This window comes from Heteronotia binoei, chromosome 2 (assembly GCF_032191835.1).
Source record: "Heteronotia binoei isolate CCM8104 ecotype False Entrance Well chromosome 2, APGP_CSIRO_Hbin_v1, whole genome shotgun sequence".
Classification (NCBI taxonomy): Eukaryota; Metazoa; Chordata; class Lepidosauria; order Squamata; family Gekkonidae; genus Heteronotia; species Heteronotia binoei.
The window spans coordinates 6,538,576-6,560,777 of record NC_083224.1 but is presented as its reverse complement, the minus strand read 5'-3'; the positions used below and the strand labels follow the sequence as shown (position 1 = coordinate 6,560,777).

Genomic DNA, 22,202 nt, shown 5'->3' with positions numbered 1-22,202 from the left:
AAATTTGACTTCCCCGAAGTTATAAATTTAAATTCAATTATAAAGGTACCGCTAACCAATCAAAGTTCAATACTTTTCTTTTCTCCTTGATACTAAAAAATTGTCCAATGTCCTTTTACGTTCCACTCTTTCTCCATATATCCTTTAAATTTCTTCCACTCCTTTTTGAATATATCTAAATCATAGTCTCTTAAAGTTTTAGTTAATTTGTCCATCTCACTCCACGATAAAACTTTCACAATCCAATCCCATTTCTCTGGTATTTTTCCTTGTTTCCACAGCTGCGCATACAGTGTCCTAGCAGCTGAGAGCAAGTACCAAATTAAAGTCCTGTCTTCCTTTGGGAATTTTTCTAATTGTAATCCAAGCAGAAAAGTCTCTGCAGTTTTCTTAAAGTCATAGCCCAAAATTTTGGAGATTTCTTTTTGTATCATCTTCCAAAACTCTTTCGCTTTTTCACAAGTCCACCACATGTGAAAGAAGGAACCTTCGTGTTTTCTACATTTCCAACATCTATCTGACATCTTTTTACTCATCCTAGCCAGCTTTTTCAGAGTCATATACCACGTATTTGTATGATTTTGTTTCAATACATTCTTAGCTATTGGGTCGCTATAACTGTGGTCGTGCTGAATGAAGGATAGCTGTGCTGAGAGGAAAGACTGCGAGGGCCTGGGAGATTTGTGCCTGGATGCTTGCAGGGTGTGGGCGAAGGCAAGACTATGAAAAAGCCTCTCATCCAAGTGAGGCTAGAGAGGACTTGAGTGGCCTGCCTGTCTGATTTTGAATGCCATGTCCATTTATAAGGGGTTTTCATGTACCTTTGAAAGGGGTGGCCATTGATAAACAGGGAAGTTGCAGGGGCTTCACGTTTCACATTGAGATTTGGCTGCAAGGCTGAGTCTGTTCCGGACATGCTGGGGGTTCTGTAAGAAACTCCGCCCCCGCCCCCCTCCGCCGCCTGTCTTTGCCCTAAGGTGTATTAAGCTTCGGTTGTTACACAGATGTCTCTTATTTTCCCATAGGTGCTGCATATTGTCAGTTTATGGATATGCTCTTCCCAGGTTCCGTAGCACTGAAGAAAGTGAAATTTCAGGCCAAGTTGGAACACGAATACATTCAAAACTTCAAGGTCCTACAAGCAGGTTTTAAGCGAATGGGCGTCGACAAAGTAAGATTTCCGTTCACTTGCGCACGTGCGGTTTGATTTGTCCTCTGGAGTGCCTGCCTTCGGGGGGAGTCTGTCCTTGGTGCTGCAGGGCCTGGGATTCTCAGTCGGTCTCCCTCTGGCTCCTTGCCTGCCACCAGCTAATATTTTCCAGCTAAAATGTGGTCAGATTGGAGTTCTGCTGGCCACAAGCAGTTTTGCTGATAAGAACGTAAGAGAAGCCATGTTGGATCAGCTCAGTGGCCCATCCAATCCAACACTCTGTGTCAAATAAGAACATAAGAGAAGCCATGTTGGATCAGGCCAGTGGCCCATCCAGTCCAACACTCTGAGTCACTTAAGAACATAACAGAAGCCCTGTTGGATCAGGCCAGTGGCCCCTCCAGTCCAACACTCTGTGTCACATAAGAACATAAGAGAAGCCATGTTGGATCAGGCCAGTGGCCCCTCCAGTCCAACACTCTGAGTCACTTAAGAACATAAGAGAAGCCCTGTTGGATCAGGCCAGTGGCCCCTCCAGTCTAGCACTCTGTGTCACATAAGAACATAAGAGAAGCCCTGTTGGATCAGGCCAGTGGCCCATCCAGTCCAACACTCTGTGTCACATAAGAACATAAGAGAAGCCATGTTGGATCAGGCCAGTGGCCCCTCCAGTCCAACACTCTGAGTCACTTAAGAACATAAGAGAAGCCCTGTTGGATCAGGCCAGTGGCCCCTCCAGTCTAGCACTCTGTGTCACATAAGAACATAAGAGAAGCCCTGTTGGATCAGGCCAGTGGCCCATCCAGTCCAACACTCTGTGTCACATAAGAACATAAGAGAAGCCATGTTGGATCAGGCCAATGGCCCATCCAGTCCAACACTCTGTGTCACATAAGAACAAAAGAGAAGTCATGTTGGATCAGGCCAATGGCCCATCCAGTCCAACACTCTGTGTCACATAAGAACAAAAGAGAAGTCATGTTGGATCAGGCCAATGGCCCATCCAGTCCAACACTCTGAGTCACTTAAGAACATAAGAGAAGCCATGTTGGATCAGCTCAGTGGCCCATCCAATCCAACACTCTGTGTCAAATAAGAACATAAGAGAAGCCATGTTGGATCAGGCCAGTGGCCCATCCAGTCCAACACTCTGAGTCACTTAAGAACATAACAGAAGCCCTGTTGGATCAGGCCAGTGGCCCCTCCAGTCCAACACTCTGTGTCACATAAGAACATAAGAGAAGCCATGTTGGATCAGGCCAGTGGCCCCTCCAGTCCAACACTCTGAGTCACTTAAGAACATAAGAGAAGCCCTGTTGGATCTGGCCAGTGGCCCCTCCAGTCTAGCACTCTGTGTCACATAAGAACATAAGAGAAGCCCTGTTGGATCAGGCCAGTGGCCCATCCAGTCCAACACTCTGTGTCACATAAGAACATAAGAGAAGCCATGTTGGATCAGGCCAATGGCCCATCCAGTCCAACACTCTGTGTCACATAAGAACATAAGAGAAGCCATGTTGGATCAGGCCAATGGCCCATCCAGTCCAACACTCTGTGTCACATAAGAACAAAAGAGAAGTCATGTTGGATCAGGCCAATGGCCCATCCAGTCCAACACTCTGTGTCACATAAGAACAAAAGAGAAGTCATGTTGGATCAGGCCAATGGCCCATCCAGTCCAACACTCTGAGTCACTTAAGAACATAAGAGAAGCCCTGTTGGATCAGGCCAGTGGCCCATCCAGTCCAACACTCTGAGTCACTTAAGAACATAAGAGAAGCCCTGTTGGATCAGGCCAGTGGCCCCTCCAGTCCAACACTCTGAGTCACTTAAGAACATAAGAGAAGCCCTGTTGGATCAGGCCAGTGGCCCATCCAGTCCAACACTCTGTGTCACATAAGAACATAAGAGAAGCCATGTTGGATCAGGCCAATGGCCCATCCAGTCCAACACTCTGTGTCACATAAGAACAAAAGAGAAGTCATGTTGGATCAGGCCAATGGCCCATCCAGTCCAACACTCTGTGTCACATAAGAACAAAAGAGAAGTCATGTTGGATCAGGCCAATGGCCCATCCAGTCCAACACTCTGAGTCACTTAAGAACATAAGAGAAGCCCTGTTGGATCAGGCCAGTGGCCCATCCAGTCCAACACTCTTGAGTCACTTAAGAACATAAGAGAAGCCCTGTTGGATCAGGCCAGTGGCCCCTCCAGTCCAACACTCTGAGTCACTTAAGAACATAAGAGAAGCCCTGTTGGATCAGGCCAGTGGCCCATCCAGTCCAACACTCTGTGTCACATAAGAACAAAAGAGAAGTCATGTTGGATCAGGCCAATGGCCCCTCCAGTCCAACACTCTGTGTCACATAAGAACAAAAGAGAAGTCATGTTGGATCAGGCCAATGGCCCATCCAGTCCAACACTCTGTGTCACATAAGAACATAAGAGAAGCCATGTTGGATCAGGCCAGTGGCCCCTCCAGTCCAACACTCTGTGTCACATAAGAACATAAGAGAAGCCCTGTTGGGTCAGGCCAGTGGCCCCTCCAGTCCAACACTCTGTGTCACATAAGAACATAAGAGAAGCCATGTGGGATCAGGCCAGTGGCCCCTCCAGTCCAGCACTCTGTGTCACATAAGAACATAAGAGAAGCCCTGTTGGGTCAGGCCAACGGCCCCTCCAGTCCAACACCCTGTGTCACATAAAAACATAAGAGAAGCCCTGTTGGGTCAGGCCAACGGCCCCTCCAGTCCAACACTCTGTGTCAAATAAGAACATAAGAGAAGCCATGTTGGATCAGGCCAACGGCCCCTCCAGTCCAACACTCTGTGTCACATAAGAACATAAGAGAAGCCCTGTTGGGTCAGGCCAGTGGCCCCTCCAGTCCAACACTCTGTGTCACATAAGAACATAAGAGAAGCCCTGTTGGATCAGGCCAGTGGCCCCTCCAGTCCAACACTCTGTGTCACATAAGAACATAAGAGAAGCCATGTTGGATCAGGCCAATGGTCCATCCAGTCCAACATTCTGTGTCACATAAGAACATAAGAGAAGCCCTGTTGGATCAGGCCAATGGCCCCTCCAGTCCAGCACTGTGTGTCACATAAGAACATAAGAGAAGCCCTGTTGGATCAGGCCAGTGGCCCCTCCAGTCCAACACTCTGTGTCACATAAGAACATAAGAGAAGCCCTGTTGGATCAGGCCAGTGGCCCCTCCAGTCCAACACTCTGTGTCACATAAGAACATAAGAGAAGCCATGTTGGATCAGGCCAGTGGCCCCTCCAGTCCAACACTCTGTGTCACATAAGAACATAAGAGAAGCCCTGTTGGGTCAGGCCAGTGGCCCCTCCAGTCCAACACTCTGTGTCACATAAGAACATAAGAGAAGCCATGTGGGATCAGGCCAGTGGCCCCTCCAGTCCAGCACTCTGTGTCACATAAGAACATAAGAGAAGCCCTGTTGGGTCAGGCCAACGGCCCCTCCAGTCCAACACTCTGTGTCACATAAAAACATAAGAGAAGCCCTGTTGGGTCAGGCCAACGGCCCCTCCAGTCCAACACTCTGTGTCACATAAGAACATAAGAGAAGCCCTGTTGGGTCAGGCCAGTGGCCCCTCCAGTCCAACACTCTGTGTCACATAAGAACATAAGAGAAGCCCTGTTGGATCAGGCCAGTGGCCCCTCCAGTCCAACACTCTGTGTCACATAAGAACATAAGAGAAGCCATGTTGGATCAGGCCAATGGTCCATCCAGTCCAACATTCTGTGTCACATAAGAACATAAGAGAAGCCCTGTTGGATCAGGCCAATGGCCCCTCCAGTCCAGCACTGTGTGTCACATAAGAACATAAGAGAAGCCCTGTTGGATCAGGCCAGTGGCCCCTCCAGTCCAACACTCTGTGTCACATAAGAACATAAGAGAAGCCCTGTTGGATCAGGCCAGTGGCCCCTCCAGTCCAACACTCTGTGTCACATAAGAACATAAGAGAAGCCATGTTGGATCAGGCCAGTGGCCCCTCCAGTCCAACACTCTGTGTCACATAAGAGCATAACAGAAGCCCTGTTGGGTCAGACCAATGGCCCATTCAGTCCAACACTCTGTGTCACATAAGAACATAAGAGAAGCCATGTTGGATCAGGCCAGTGGCCCATCCATTCCAACATTCTGTGTCACATAAGAGAAGCCCTGTTGGATCAGGCCAGTGGCTCCTCCAGTCCAACACTCTGTATCACATAAGAACATAAGAGAAGCCCTCTTGGATCAGGCCAATGGCCCATCCAGTCCAACATCTGTGTCACATAAGAACATAAGAGAAGCCCTGTTGGATCAGGCCAGTGGCCCATCCAGTCCAACACTCTGTGTCACATAAGAACATAACAGAAGCCATGTTGGATCAGGTCAGTGGCCCATCCAGTCCAACACTCTGTGTCACATAAGAACATAACAGAAGCCCTGTTGGGTCAGACCAATGGCCCATTCAGTCCAACACTCTGTGTCACATAAGAGAAGCCCTGTTGGATCAGGCCAGTGGCTCCTCCAGTCCAACACTCTGTGTCACATAAGAACATAAGAGAAGCCCTGTTGGATCAGGCCAGTGGCCCCTCCAGTCCAACACTCTGTGTCACATAAGAACATAACAGAAGCCATGTTGGATCAGGCCAGTGGCCCCTCCAGTCCAACACTCTGTGTCACATAAGAACATAACAGAAGCCCTGTTGGGTCAGACCAATGGCCCATTCAGTCCAACACTCTGTGTCACATAAGAACATAAGAGAAGCCATGTTGGATCAGGCCAGTGGCCCATCCATTCCAACACTCTGTGTCACATAAGAGAAGCCCTGTTGGATCAGGCCAGTGGCTCCTCCAGTCCAACCCTCTGTATCACATAAGAACATAAGAGAAGCCCTCTTAGATCAGGCCAATGGCCCATCCAGTCCAACACTCTGTGTCACATAAGAACATAAGAGAAGCCCTGTTGGATCAGGCCAGTGGCCCATCCAGTCCAACACTCTGTGTCACATAAGAACATAACAGAAGCCCTGTTGGATCAGGTCAGTGGCCCATCCAGTCCAACACTCTGTGTCACATAAGAACATAACAGAAGCCCTGTTGGGTCAGACCAATGGCCCATTCAGTCCAACACTCTGTGTCACATAAGAGAAGCCCTATTGGATCAGGCCAGTGGCTCCTCCAGTCCAACACTCTGTGTCACATAAGAACATAAGAGAAGCCCTGTTGGATCAGGCCAGTGGCCCCTCCAGTCCAACACTCTGTGCCACATAAGAACATAACAGAAGCCATGTTGGATCAGGCCAGTGGCCCCTCCAGTCCAACACTCTGTGTCACATAAGAACATAACAGAAGCCCTGTTGGGTCAGACCAATGGCCCATTCAGTCCAACACTTTGTGTCACATAAGAACATAAGAGAAGCCATGTTGGATCAGGCCAGTGGCCCATCCATTCCAACACTCTGTGTCACATAAGAGAAGCCCTGTTGGATCAGGCCAGTGGCTCCTCCAGTCCAACACTCTGTATCACATAAGAACATAAGAGAAGCCCTCTTGGATCAGGCCAATGGCCCATCCAGTCCAACACTCTGTGTCACATAAGAACATAAGAGAAGCCCTGTTGGATCAGGCCAGTGGCCCATCCAGTCCAACACTCTGTGTCACATAAGAACATAACAGAAGCCCTGTTGGATCAGGTCAGTGGCCCATCCAGTCCAACACTCTGTGTCACATAAGAACATAACAGAAGCCCTGTTGGGTCAGACCAATGGCCCATTCAGTCCAACACTCTGTGTCACATAAGAACATAAGAGAAGCCATGTTGGATCAGGCCAGTGGCCCATCCATTCCAACACTCTGTGTCACATAAGAGAAGCCCTGTTGGATCAGGCCAGTGGCTCCTCCAGTCCAACACTCTGTATCACATAAGAACATAAGAGAAGCCCTCTTGGATCAGGCCAATGGCCCATCCAGTCCAACACTCTGTGTCACATAAGAACATAAGAGAAGCCCTGTTGGATCAGGCCAGTGGCCCATCCAGTCCAACACTCTGTGTCACATAAGAACATAACAGAAGCCCTGTTGGGTCAGACCAATGGCCCATTCAGTCCAACACTCTGTGTCACATAAGAACATAAGAGAAGCCATGTTGGATCAGGCCAGTGGCCCATCCATTCCAACACTCTGTGTCACATAAGAGAAGCCCTGTTGGATCAGGCCAGTGGCTCCTCCAGTCCAACACTCTGTATCACATAAGAACATAAGAGAAGCCCTCTTGGATCAGGCCAATGGCCCATCCAGTCCAACACTCTGTGTCACATAAGAACATAAGAGAAGCCCTGTTGGATCAGGCCAGTGGCCCATCCAGTCCAACACTCTGTGTCACATAAGAACATAACAGAAGCCCTGTTGGGTCAGACCAATGGCCCATTCAGTCCAACACTCTGTGTCACATAAGAACATAAGAGAAGCCATGTTGGATCAGGCCAGTGGCCCATCCATTCCAACACTCTGTGTCACATAAGAGAAGCCCTGTTGGATCAGGCCAGTGGCTCCTCCAGTCCAACACTCTGTATCACATAAGAACATAAGAGAAGCCCTCTTGGATCAGGCCAATGGCCCATCCAGTCCAACACTCTGTGTCACATAAGAACATAAGAGAAGCCCTGTTGGATCAGGCCAGTGGCCCCTCCAGTCCAACACTCTGTGTCACAGAAGAACATAAGAGAAGCCATGTTGGATCAGGCCAGTGGCCCCTCCAGTCCAACACTCTGTGTCACAGAAGAACATAAGAGAAGCCATGTTGGATCAGGCCAGTGGCCCATCCAGTCCAACACTCTGTGTCACATAAGAGAAGCCCTGTTGGATCAGGCCAGTGGCTCCTCCAGTCCAACACTCTGTATCACATAAGAACATAAGAGAAGCCCTCTTGGATCAGGCCAATGGCCCATCCAGTCCAACACTCTGTGTCACATAAGAACATAAGAGAAGCCCTGTTGGATCAGGCCAGTGGCCCCTCCAGTCCAACACTCTGTGTCACATAAGAACATAAGAGAAGCCATGTTGGATCAGGCCAGTGGCCCATCCATTCCAACACTCTGTGTCACATAAGAGAAGCCCTGTTGGATCAGGCCAGTGGCTCCTCCAGTCCAACACTCTGTATCACATAAGAACATAAGAGAAGCCCTCTTGGATCAGGCCAATGGCCCATCCAGTCCAACACTCTGTGTCACATAAGAACATAAGAGAAGCCCTGTTGGATCAGGCCAGTGGCCCCTCCAGTCCAACACTCTGTGTCACATAAGAACATAAGAGAAGCCATGTTGGATCAGGCCAATGGTCCATCCAGTCCAACATTCTGTGTCACATAAGAACATAAGAGAAGCCCTGTTGGATCAGGCCAATGGCCCCTCCAGTCCAGCACTGTGTGTCACATAAGAACATAAGAGAAGCCCTGTTGGATCAGGCCAGTGGCCCCTCCAGTCCAACACTCTGTGTCACATAAGAACATAAGAGAAGCCCTGTTGGATCAGGCCAGTGGCCCCTCCAGTCCAACACTCTGTGTCACATAAGAACATAACAGAAGCCATGTTGGATCAGGCCAGTGGCCCCTCCAGTCCAACACTCTGTGTCACATAAGAGCATAACAGAAGCCCTGTTGGGTCAGACCAATGGCCCATTCAGTCCAACACTCTGTGTCACATAAGAACATAAGAGAAGCCATGTTGGATCAGGCCAGTGGCCCATCCATTCCAACATTCTGTGTCACATAAGAGAAGCCCTGTTGGATCAGGCCAGTGGCTCCTCCAGTCCAACACTCTGTATCACATAAGAACATAAGAGAAGCCCTCTTGGATCAGGCCAATGGCCCATCCAGTCCAACATCTGTGTCACATAAGAACATAAGAGAAGCCCTGTTGGATCAGGCCAGTGGCCCATCCAGTCCAACACTCTGTGTCACATAAGAACATAACAGAAGCCATGTTGGATCAGGTCAGTGGCCCATCCAGTCCAACACTCTGTGTCACATAAGAACATAACAGAAGCCCTGTTGGGTCAGACCAATGGCCCATTCAGTCCAACACTCTGTGTCACATAAGAGAAGCCCTGTTGGATCAGGCCAGTGGCTCCTCCAGTCCAACACTCTGTGTCACATAAGAACATAAGAGAAGCCCTGTTGGATCAGGCCAGTGGCCCCTCCAGTCCAACACTCTGTGTCACATAAGAACATAACAGAAGCCATGTTGGATCAGGCCAGTGGCCCCTCCAGTCCAACACTCTGTGTCACATAAGAACATAACAGAAGCCCTGTTGGGTCAGACCAATGGCCCATTCAGTCCAACACTCTGTGTCACATAAGAACATAAGAGAAGCCATGTTGGATCAGGCCAGTGGCCCATCCATTCCAACACTCTGTGTCACATAAGAGAAGCCCTGTTGGATCAGGCCAGTGGCTCCTCCAGTCCAACCCTCTGTATCACATAAGAACATAAGAGAAGCCCTCTTAGATCAGGCCAATGGCCCATCCAGTCCAACACTCTGTGTCACATAAGAACATAAGAGAAGCCCTGTTGGATCAGGCCAGTGGCCCATCCAGTCCAACACTCTGTGTCACATAAGAACATAACAGAAGCCCTGTTGGATCAGGTCAGTGGCCCATCCAGTCCAACACTCTGTGTCACATAAGAACATAACAGAAGCCCTGTTGGGTCAGACCAATGGCCCATTCAGTCCAACACTCTGTGTCACATAAGAGAAGCCCTATTGGATCAGGCCAGTGGCTCCTCCAGTCCAACACTCTGTGTCACATAAGAACATAAGAGAAGCCCTGTTGGATCAGGCCAGTGGCCCCTCCAGTCCAACACTCTGTGCCACATAAGAACATAACAGAAGCCATGTTGGATCAGGCCAGTGGCCCCTCCAGTCCAACACTCTGTGTCACATAAGAACATAACAGAAGCCCTGTTGGGTCAGACCAATGGCCCATTCAGTCCAACACTCTGTGTCACATAAGAACATAAGAGAAGCCATGTTGGATCAGGCCAGTGGCCCATCCATTCCAACACTCTGTGTCACATAAGAGAAGCCCTGTTGGATCAGGCCAGTGGCTCCTCCAGTCCAACACTCTGTATCACATAAGAACATAAGAGAAGCCCTCTTGGATCAGGCCAATGGCCCATCCAGTCCAACACTCTGTGTCACATAAGAACATAAGAGAAGCCCTGTTGGATCAGGCCAGTGGCCCATCCAGTCCAACACTCTGTGTCACATAAGAACATAACAGAAGCCCTGTTGGATCAGGTCAGTGGCCCATCCAGTCCAACACTCTGTGTCACATAAGAACATAACAGAAGCCCTGTTGGGTCAGACCAATGGCCCATTCAGTCCAACACTCTGTGTCACATAAGAACATAAGAGAAGCCATGTTGGATCAGGCCAGTGGCCCATCCATTCCAACACTCTGTGTCACATAAGAGAAGCCCTGTTGGATCAGGCCAGTGGCTCCTCCAGTCCAACACTCTGTATCACATAAGAACATAAGAGAAGCCCTCTTGGATCAGGCCAATGGCCCATCCAGTCCAACACTCTGTGTCACTTAAGAACATAACAGAAGCCCTGTTGGATCAGGCCAGTGGCCCCTCCAGTCCAACACTCTGTGTCACATAAGAACATAAGAGAAGCCATGTTGGATCAGGCCAGTGGCCCCTCCAGTCCAACACTCTGAGTCACTTAAGAACATAAGAGAAGCCCTGTTGGATCTGGCCAGTGGCCCCTCCAGTCTAGCACTCTGTGTCACATAAGAACATAAGAGAAGCCCTGTTGGATCAGGCCAGTGGCCCATCCAGTCCAACACTCTGTGTCACATAAGAACATAAGAGAAGCCATGTTGGATCAGGCCAATGGCCCATCCAGTCCAACACTCTGTGTCACATAAGAACAAAAGAGAAGTCATGTTGGATCAGGCCAATGGCCCATCCAGTCCAACACTCTGTGTCACATAAGAACAAAAGAGAAGTCATGTTGGATCAGGCCAATGGCCCATCCAGTCCAACACTCTGAGTCACTTAAGAACATAAGAGAAGCCCTGTTGGATCAGGCCAGTGGCCCATCCAGTCCAACACTCTGAGTCACTTAAGAACATAAGAGAAGCCCTGTTGGATCAGGCCAGTGGCCCCTCCAGTCCAACACTCTGAGTCACTTAAGAACATAAGAGAAGCCCTGTTGGATCAGGCCAGTGGCCCATCCAGTCCAACACTCTGTGTCACATAAGAACATAAGAGAAGCCATGTTGGATCAGGCCAATGGCCCATCCAGTCCAACACTCTGTGTCACATAAGAACAAAAGAGAAGTCATGTTGGATCAGGCCAATGGCCCATCCAGTCCAACACTCTGTGTCACATAAGAACAAAAGAGAAGTCATGTTGGATCAGGCCAATGGCCCATCCAGTCCAACACTCTGAGTCACTTAAGAACATAAGAGAAGCCCTGTTGGATCAGGCCAGTGGCCCATCCAGTCCAACACTCTTGAGTCACTTAAGAACATAAGAGAAGCCCTGTTGGATCAGGCCAGTGGCCCCTCCAGTCCAACACTCTGAGTCACTTAAGAACATAAGAGAAGCCCTGTTGGATCAGGCCAGTGGCCCATCCAGTCCAACACTCTGTGTCACATAAGAACAAAAGAGAAGTCATGTTGGATCAGGCCAATGGCCCCTCCAGTCCAACACTCTGTGTCACATAAGAACAAAAGAGAAGTCATGTTGGATCAGGCCAATGGCCCATCCAGTCCAACACTCTGTGTCACATAAGAACATAAGAGAAGCCATGTTGGATCAGGCCAGTGGCCCCTCCAGTCCAACACTCTGTGTCACATAAGAACATAAGAGAAGCCCTGTTGGGTCAGGCCAGTGGCCCCTCCAGTCCAACACTCTGTGTCACATAAGAACATAAGAGAAGCCATGTGGGATCAGGCCAGTGGCCCCTCCAGTCCAGCACTCTGTGTCACATAAGAACATAAGAGAAGCCCTGTTGGGTCAGGCCAACGGCCCCTCCAGTCCAACACTCTGTGTCACATAAAAACATAAGAGAAGCCCTGTTGGGTCAGGCCAACGGCCCCTCCAGTCCAACACTCTGTGTCAAATAAGAACATAAGAGAAGCCATGTTGGATCAGGCCAACGGCCCCTCCAGTCCAACACTCTGTGTCACATAAGAACATAAGAGAAGCCCTGTTGGGTCAGGCCAGTGGCCCCTCCAGTCCAACACTCTGTGTCACATAAGAACATAAGAGAAGCCCTGTTGGATCAGGCCAGTGGCCCCTCCAGTCCAACACTCTGTGTCACATAAGAACATAAGAGAAGCCATGTTGGATCAGGCCAATGGTCCATCCAGTCCAACATTCTGTGTCACATAAGAACATAAGAGAAGCCCTGTTGGATCAGGCCAATGGCCCCTCCAGTCCAGCACTGTGTGTCACATAAGAACATAAGAGAAGCCCTGTTGGATCAGGCCAGTGGCCCCTCCAGTCCAACACTGTGTGTCACATAAGAACATAAGAGAAGCCCTGTTGGATCAGGCCAGTGGCCCCTCCAGTCCAACACTCTGTGTCACATAAGAACATAACAGAAGCCATGTTGGATCAGGCCAGTGGCCCCTCCAGTCCAACACTCTGTGTCACATAAGAGCATAACAGAAGCCCTGTTGGGTCAGACCAATGGCCCATTCAGTCCAACACTCTGTGTCACATAAGAACATAAGAGAAGCCATGTTGGATCAGGCCAGTGGCCCATCCATTCCAACATTCTGTGTCACATAAGAGAAGCCCTGTTGGATCAGGCCAGTGGCTCCTCCAGTCCAACACTCTGTATCACATAAGAACATAAGAGAAGCCCTCTTGGATCAGGCCAATGGCCCATCCAGTCCAACATCTGTGTCACATAAGAACATAAGAGAAGCCCTGTTGGATCAGGCCAGTGGCCCATCCAGTCCAACATCTGTGTCACATAAGAACATAACAGAAGCCATGTTGGATCAGGTCAGTGGCCCATCCAGTCCAACACTCTGTGTCACATAAGAACATAACAGAAGCCCTGTTGGGTCAGACCAATGGCCCATTCAGTCCAACACTCTGTGTCACATAAGAGAAGCCCTGTTGGATCAGGCCAGTGGCTCCTCCAGTCCAACACTCTGTGTCACATAAGAACATAAGAGAAGCCCTGTTGGATCAGGCCAGTGGCCCCTCCAGTCCAACACTCTGTGTCACATAAGAACATAACAGAAGCCATGTTGGATCAGGCCAGTGGCCCCTCCAGTCCAACACTCTGTGTCACATAAGAACATAACAGAAGCCCTGTTGGGTCAGACCAATGGCCCATTCAGTCCAACACTCTGTGTCACATAAGAACATAAGAGAAGCCATGTTGGATCAGGCCAGTGGCCCATCCATTCCAACACTCTGTGTCACATAAGAGAAGCCCTGTTGGATCAGGCCAGTGGCTCCTCCAGTCCAACCCTCTGTATCACATAAGAACATAAGAGAAGCCCTCTTAGATCAGGCCAATGGCCCATCCAGTCCAACACTCTGTGTCACATAAGAACATAAGAGAAGCCCTGTTGGATCAGGCCAGTGGCCCATCCAGTCCAACACTCTGTGTCACATAAGAACATAACAGAAGCCCTGTTGGATCAGGTCAGTGGCCCATCCAGTCCAACACTCTGTGTCACATAAGAACATAACAGAAGCCCTGTTGGGTCAGACCAATGGCCCATTCAGTCCAACACTCTGTGTCACATAAGAGAAGCCCTATTGGATCAGGCCAGTGGCTCCTCCAGTCCAACACTCTGTGTCACATAAGAACATAAGAGAAGCCCTGTTGGATCAGGCCAGTGGCCCCTCCAGTCCAACACTCTGTGCCACATAAGAACATAACAGAAGCCATGTTGGATCAGGCCAGTGGCCCCTCCAGTCCAACACTCTGTGTCACATAAGAACATAACAGAAGCCCTGTTGGGTCAGACCAATGGCCCATTCAGTCCAACACTCTGTGTCACATAAGAACATAAGAGAAGCCATGTTGGATCAGGCCAGTGGCCCATCCATTCCAACACTCTGTGTCACATAAGAGAAGCCCTGTTGGATCAGGCCAGTGGCTCCTCCAGTCCAACACTCTGTATCACATAAGAACATAAGAGAAGCCCTCTTGGATCAGGCCAATGGCCCATCCAGTCCAACACTCTGTGTCACATAAGAACATAAGAGAAGCCATGTTGGATCAGGCCAGTGGCCCCTCCAGTCCAACACTCTGAGTCACTTAAGAACATAAGAGAAGCCCTGTTGGATCTGGCCAGTGGCCCCTCCAGTCTAGCACTCTGTGTCACATAAGAACATAAGAGAAGCCCTGTTGGATCAGGCCAGTGGCCCATCCAGTCCAACACTCTGTGTCACATAAGAACATAAGAGAAGCCATGTTGGATCAGGCCAATGGCCCATCCAGTCCAACACTCTGTGTCACATAAGAACAAAAGAGAAGTCATGTTGGATCAGGCCAATGGCCCATCCAGTCCAACACTCTGTGTCACATAAGAACAAAAGAGAAGTCATGTTGGATCAGGCCAATGGCCCATCCAGTCCAACACTCTGAGTCACTTAAGAACATAAGAGAAGCCCTGTTGGATCAGGCCAGTGGCCCATCCAGTCCAACACTCTGAGTCACTTAAGAACATAAGAGAAGCCCTGTTGGATCAGGCCAGTGGCCCCTCCAGTCCAACACTCTGAGTCACTTAAGAACATAAGAGAAGCCCTGTTGGATCAGGCCAGTGGCCCATCCAGTCCAACACTCTGTGTCACATAAGAACATAAGAGAAGCCATGTTGGATCAGGCCAATGGCCCATCCAGTCCAACACTCTGTGTCACATAAGAACAAAAGAGAAGTCATGTTGGATCAGGCCAATGGCCCATCCAGTCCAACACTCTGTGTCACATAAGAACAAAAGAGAAGTCATGTTGGATCAGGCCAATGGCCCATCCAGTCCAACACTCTGAGTCACTTAAGAACATAAGAGAAGCCCTGTTGGATCAGGCCAGTGGCCCATCCAGTCCAACACTCTTGAGTCACTTAAGAACATAAGAGAAGCCCTGTTGGATCAGGCCAGTGGCCCCTCCAGTCCAACACTCTGAGTCACTTAAGAACATAAGAGAAGCCCTGTTGGATCAGGCCAGTGGCCCATCCAGTCCAACACTCTGTGTCACATAAGAACAAAAGAGAAGTCATGTTGGATCAGGCCAATGGCCCCTCCAGTCCAACACTCTGTGTCACATAAGAACAAAAGAGAAGTCATGTTGGATCAGGCCAATGGCCCATCCAGTCCAACACTCTGTGTCACATAAGAACATAAGAGAAGCCATGTTGGATCAGGCCAGTGGCCCCTCCAGTCCAACACTCTGTGTCACATAAGAACATAAGAGAAGCCCTGTTGGGTCAGGCCAGTGGCCCCTCCAGTCCAACACTCTGTGTCACATAAGAACATAAGAGAAGCCATGTGGGATCAGGCCAGTGGCCCCTCCAGTCCAGCACTCTGTGTCACATAAGAACATAAGAGAAGCCCTGTTGGGTCAGGCCAACGGCCCCTCCAGTCCAACACTCTGTGTCACATAAAAACATAAGAGAAGCCCTGTTGGGTCAGGCCAACGGCCCCTCCAGTCCAACACTCTGTGTCAAATAAGAACATAAGAGAAGCCATGTTGGATCAGGCCAACGGCCCCTCCAGTCCAACACTCTGTGTCACATAAGAACATAAGAGAAGCCCTGTTGGGTCAGGCCAGTGGCCCCTCCAGTCCAACACTCTGTGTCACATAAGAACATAAGAGAAGCCCTGTTGGATCAGGCCAGTGGCCCCTCCAGTCCAACACTCTGTGTCACATAAGAACATAAGAGAAGCCATGTTGGATCAGGCCAATGGTCCATCCAGTCCAACATTCTGTGTCACATAAGAACATAAGAGAAGCCCTGTTGGATCAGGCCAATGGCCCCTCCAGTCCAGCACTGTGTGTCACATAAGAACATAAGAGAAGCCCTGTTGGATCAGGCCAGTGGCCCCTCCAGTCCAACACTCTGTGTCACATAAGAACATAAGAGAAGCCCTGTTGGATCAGGCCAGTGGCCCCTCCAGTCCAACACTCTGTGTCACATAAGAACATAACAGAAGCCATGTTGGATCAGGCCAGTGGCCCCTCCAGTCCAACACTCTGTGTCACATAAGAGCATAACAGAAGCCCTGTTGGGTCAGACCAATGGCCCATTCAGTCCAACACTCTGTGTCACATAAGAACATAAGAGAAGCCATGTTGGATCAGGCCAGTGGCCCATCCATTCCAACATTCTGTGTCACATAAGAGAAGCCCTGTTGGATCAGGCCAGTGGCTCCTCCAGTCCAACACTCTGTATCACATAAGAACATAAGAGAAGCCCTCTTGGATCAGGCCAATGGCCCATCCAGTCCAACATCTGTGTCACATAAGAACATAAGAGAAGCCCTGTTGGATCAGGCCAGTGGCCCATCCAGTCCAACATCTGTGTCACATAAGAACATAACAGAAGCCATGTTGGATCAGGTCAGTGGCCCATCCAGTCCAACACTCTGTGTCACATAAGAACATAACAGAAGCCCTGTTGGGTCAGACCAATGGCCCATTCAGTCCAACACTCTGTGTCACATAAGAGAAGCCCTGTTGGATCAGGCCAGTGGCTCCTCCAGTCCAACACTCTGTGTCACATAAGAACATAAGAGAAGCCCTGTTGGATCAGGCCAGTGGCCCCTCCAGTCCAACACTCTGTGTCACATAAGAACATAACAGAAGCCATGTTGGATCAGGCCAGTGGCCCCTCCAGTCCAACACTCTGTGTCACATAAGAACATAACAGAAGCCCTGTTGGGTCAGACCAATGGCCCATTCAGTCCAACACTCTGTGTCACATAAGAACATAAGAGAAGCCATGTTGGATCAGGCCAGTGGCCCATCCATTCCAACACTCTGTGTCACATAAGAGAAGCCCTGTTGGATCAGGCCAGTGGCTCCTCCAGTCCAACCCTCTGTATCACATAAGAACATAAGAGAAGCCCTCTTAGATCAGGCCAATGGCCCATCCAGTCCAACACTCTGTGTCACATAAGAACATAAGAGAAGCCCTGTTGGATCAGGCCAGTGGCCCATCCAGTCCAACACTCTGTGTCACATAAGAACATAACAGAAGCCCTGTTGGATCAGGTCAGTGGCCCATCCAGTCCAACACTCTGTGTCACATAAGAACATAACAGAAGCCCTGTTGGGTCAGACCAATGGCCCATTCAGTCCAACACTCTGTGTCACATAAGAGAAGCCCTATTGGATCAGGCCAGTGGCTCCTCCAGTCCAACACTCTGTGTCACATAAGAACATAAGAGAAGCCCTGTTGGATCAGGCCAGTGGCCCCTCCAGTCCAACACTCTGTGCCACATAAGAACATAACAGAAGCCATGTTGGATCAGGCCAGTGGCCCCTCCAGTCCAACACTCTGTGTCACATAAGAACATAACAGAAGCCCTGTTGGGTCAGACCAATGGCCCATTCAGTCCAACACTCTGTGTCACATAAGAACATAAGAGAAGCCATGTTGGATCAGGCCAGTGGCCCATCCATTCCAACACTCTGTGTCACATAAGAGAAGCCCTGTTGGATCAGGCCAGTGGCTCCTCCAGTCCAACACTCTGTATCACATAAGAACATAAGAGAAGCCCTCTTGGATCAGGCCAATGGCCCATCCAGTCCAACACTCTGTGTCACATAAGAACATAAGAGAAGCCCTGTTGGATCAGGCCAGTGGCCCATCCAGTCCAACACTCTGTGTCACATAAGAACATAACAGAAGCCCTGTTGGATCAGGTCAGTGGCCCATCCAGTCCAACACTCTGTGTCACATAAGAACATAACAGAAGCCCTGTTGGGTCAGACCAATGGCCCATTCAGTCCAACACTCTGTGTCACATAAGAACATAAGAGAAGCCATGTTGGATCAGGCCAGTGGCCCATCCATTCCAACACTCTGTGTCACATAAGAGAAGCCCTGTTGGATCAGGCCAGTGGCTCCTCCAGTCCAACACTCTGTATCACATAAGAACATAAGAGAAGCCCTCTTGGATCAGGCCAATGGCCCATCCAGTCCAACACTCTGTGTCACATAAGAACATAAGAGAAGCCCTGTTGGATCAGGCCAGTGGCCCATCCAGTCCAACACTCTGTGTCACATAAGAACATAACAGAAGCCCTGTTGGGTCAGACCAATGGCCCATTCAGTCCAACACTCTGTGTCACATAAGAACATAAGAGAAGCCATGTTGGATCAGGCCAGTGGCCCATCCATTCCAACACTCTGTGTCACATAAGAGAAGCCCTGTTGGATCAGGCCAGTGGCTCCTCCAGTCCAACACTCTGTATCACATAAGAACATAAGAGAAGCCCTCTTGGATCAGGCCAATGGCCCATCCAGTCCAACACTCTGTGTCACATAAGAACATAAGAGAAGCCCTGTTGGATCAGGCCAGTGGCCCATCCAGTCCAACACTCTGTGTCACATAAGAACATAACAGAAGCCCTGTTGGGTCAGACCAATGGCCCATTCAGTCCAACACTCTGTGTCACATAAGAACATAAGAGAAGCCATGTTGGATCAGGCCAGTGGCCCATCCATTCCAACACTCTGTGTCACATAAGAGAAGCCCTGTTGGATCAGGCCAGTGGCTCCTCCAGTCCAACACTCTGTATCACATAAGAACATAAGAGAAGCCCTCTTGGATCAGGCCAATGGCCCATCCAGTCCAACACTCTGTGTCACATAAGAACATAAGAGAAGCCCTGTTGGATCAGGCCAGTGGCCCCTCCAGTCCAACACTCTGTGTCACAGAAGAACATAAGAGAAGCCATGTTGGATCAGGCCAGTGGCCCCTCCAGTCCAACACTCTGTGTCACAGAAGAACATAAGAGAAGCCATGTTGGATCAGGCCAGTGGCCCATCCAGTCCAACACTCTGTGTCACATAAGAGAAGCCCTGTTGGATCAGGCCAGTGGCTCCTCCAGTCCAACACTCTGTATCACATAAGAACATAAGAGAAGCCCTCTTGGATCAGGCCAATGGCCCATCCAGTCCAACACTCTGTGTCACATAAGAACATAAGAGAAGCCCTGTTGGATCAGGCCAGTGGCCCCTCCAGTCCAACACTCTGTGTCACATAAGAACATAAGAGAAGCCATGTTGGATCAGGCCAGTGGCCCATCCATTCCAACACTCTGTGTCACATAAGAGAAGCCCTGTTGGATCAGGCCAGTGGCTCCTCCAGTCCAACACTCTGTATCACATAAGAACATAAGAGAAGCCCTCTTGGATCAGGCCAATGGCCCATCCAGTCCAACACTCTGTGTCACATAAGAACATAAGAGAAGCCCTGTTGGATCAGGCCAGTGGCCCCTCCAGTCCAACACTCTGTGTCACATAAGAACATAAGAGAAGCCATGTTGGATCAGGCCAATGGTCCATCCAGTCCAACATTCTGTGTCACATAAGAACATAAGAGAAGCCCTGTTGGATCAGGCCAATGGCCCCTCCAGTCCAGCACTGTGTGTCACATAAGAACATAAGAGAAGCCCTGTTGGATCAGGCCAGTGGCCCCTCCAGTCCAACACTCTGTGTCACATAAGAACATAAGAGAAGCCCTGTTGGATCAGGCCAGTGGCCCCTCCAGTCCAACACTCTGTGTCACATAAGAACATAACAGAAGCCATGTTGGATCAGGCCAGTGGCCCCTCCAGTCCAACACTCTGTGTCACATAAGAGCATAACAGAAGCCCTGTTGGGTCAGACCAATGGCCCATTCAGTCCAACACTCTGTGTCACATAAGAACATAAGAGAAGCCATGTTGGATCAGGCCAGTGGCCCATCCATTCCAACATTCTGTGTCACATAAGAGAAGCCCTGTTGGATCAGGCCAGTGGCTCCTCCAGTCCAACACTCTGTATCACATAAGAACATAAGAGAAGCCCTCTTGGATCAGGCCAATGGCCCATCCAGTCCAACATCTGTGTCACATAAGAACATAAGAGAAGCCCTGTTGGATCAGGCCAGTGGCCCATCCAGTCCAACACTCTGTGTCACATAAGAACATAACAGAAGCCATGTTGGATCAGGTCAGTGGCCCATCCAGTCCAACACTCTGTGTCACATAAGAACATAACAGAAGCCCTGTTGGGTCAGACCAATGGCCCATTCAGTCCAACACTCTGTGTCACATAAGAGAAGCCCTGTTGGATCAGGCCAGTGGCTCCTCCAGTCCAACACTCTGTGTCACATAAGAACATAAGAGAAGCCCTGTTGGATCAGGCCAGTGGCCCCTCCAGTCCAACACTCTGTGTCACATAAGAACATAACAGAAGCCATGTTGGATCAGGCCAGTGGCCCCTCCAGTCCAACACTCTGTGTCACATAAGAACATAACAGAAGCCCTGTTGGGTCAGACCAATGGCCCATTCAGTCCAACACTCTGTGTCACATAAGAACATAAGAGAAGCCATGTTGGATCAGGCCAGTGGCCCATCCATTCCAACACTCTGTGTCACATAAGAGAAGCCCTGTTGGATCAGGCCAGTGGCTCCTCCAGTCCAACCCTCTGTATCACATAAGAACATAAGAGAAGCCCTCTTAGATCAGGCCAATGGCCCATCCAGTCCAACACTCTGTGTCACATAAGAACATAAGAGAAGCCCTGTTGGATCAGGTCAGTGGCCCATCCAGTCCAACACTCTGTGTCACATAAGAACATAACAGAAGCCCTGTTGGGTCAGACCAATGGCCCATTCAGTCCAACACTCTGTGTCACATAAGAGAAGCCCTATTGGATCAGGCCAGTGGCTCCTCCAGTCCAACACTCTGTGTCACATAAGAACATAAGAGAAGCCCTGTTGGATCAGGCCAGTGGCCCCTCCAGTCCAACACTCTGTGCCACATAAGAACATAACAGAAGCCATGTTGGATCAGGCCAGTGGCCCCTCCAGTCCAACACTCTGTGTCACATAAGAACATAACAGAAGCCCTGTTGGGTCAGACCAATGGCCCATTCAGTCCAACACTCTGTGTCACATAAGAACATAAGAGAAGCCATGTTGGATCAGGCCAGTGGCCCATCCATTCCAACACTCTGTGTCACATAAGAGAAGCCCTGTTGGATCAGGCCAGTGGCTCCTCCAGTCCAACACTCTGTATCACATAAGAACATAAGAGAAGCCCTCTTGGATCAGGCCAATGGCCCATCCAGTCCAACACTCTGTGTCACATAAGAACATAAGAGAAGCCCTGTTGGATCAGGCCAGTGGCCCATCCAGTCCAACATCTGTGTCACATAAGAACATAACAGAAGCCATGTTGGATCAGGTCAGTGGCCCATCCAGTCCAACACTCTGTGTCACATAAGAACATAACAGAAGCCCTGTTGGGTCAGACCAATGGCCCATTCAGTCCAACACTCTGTGTCACATAAGAGAAGCCCTGTTGGATCAGGCCAGTGGCTCCTCCAGTCCAACACTCTGTGTCACATAAGAACATAAGAGAAGCCCTGTTGGATCAGGCCAGTGGCCCCTCCAGTCCAACACTCTGTGTCACATAAGAACATAACAGAAGCCATGTTGGATCAGGCCAGTGGCCCCTCCAGTCCAACACTCTGTGTCACATAAGAACATAACAGAAGCCCTGTTGGGTCAGACCAATGGCCCATTCAGTCCAACACTCTGTGTCACATAAGAACATAAGAGAAGCCATGTTGGATCAGGCCAGTGGCCCATCCATTCCAACACTCTGTGTCACATAAGAGAAGCCCTGTTGGATCAGGCCAGTGGCTCCTCCAGTCCAACCCTCTGTATCACATAAGAACATAAGAGAAGCCCTCTTAGATCAGGCCAATGGCCCATCCAGTCCAACACTCTGTGTCACATAAGAACATAAGAGAAGCCCTGTTGGATCAGGCC

At 49.7% G+C, this 22,202-nt stretch overlaps 1 protein-coding gene across 2 annotated transcripts in view; it reads left to right on the top strand.

Annotated features, from left to right (window-relative positions):
- Positions 1-22,202, top strand: part of MAPRE1 (microtubule associated protein RP/EB family member 1) — an 80,211-nt gene that overhangs the window by 24,510 nt on the left and 33,499 nt on the right. For both annotated transcript variants that reach the window (XM_060230503.1, XM_060230509.1), the window contains exon 3: positions 1,026-1,171. In XM_060230503.1, the coding sequence (XP_060086486.1) occupies positions 1,026-1,171 (146 nt within the window). The remainder of the gene's footprint in view (positions 1-1,025; positions 1,172-22,202) is intronic.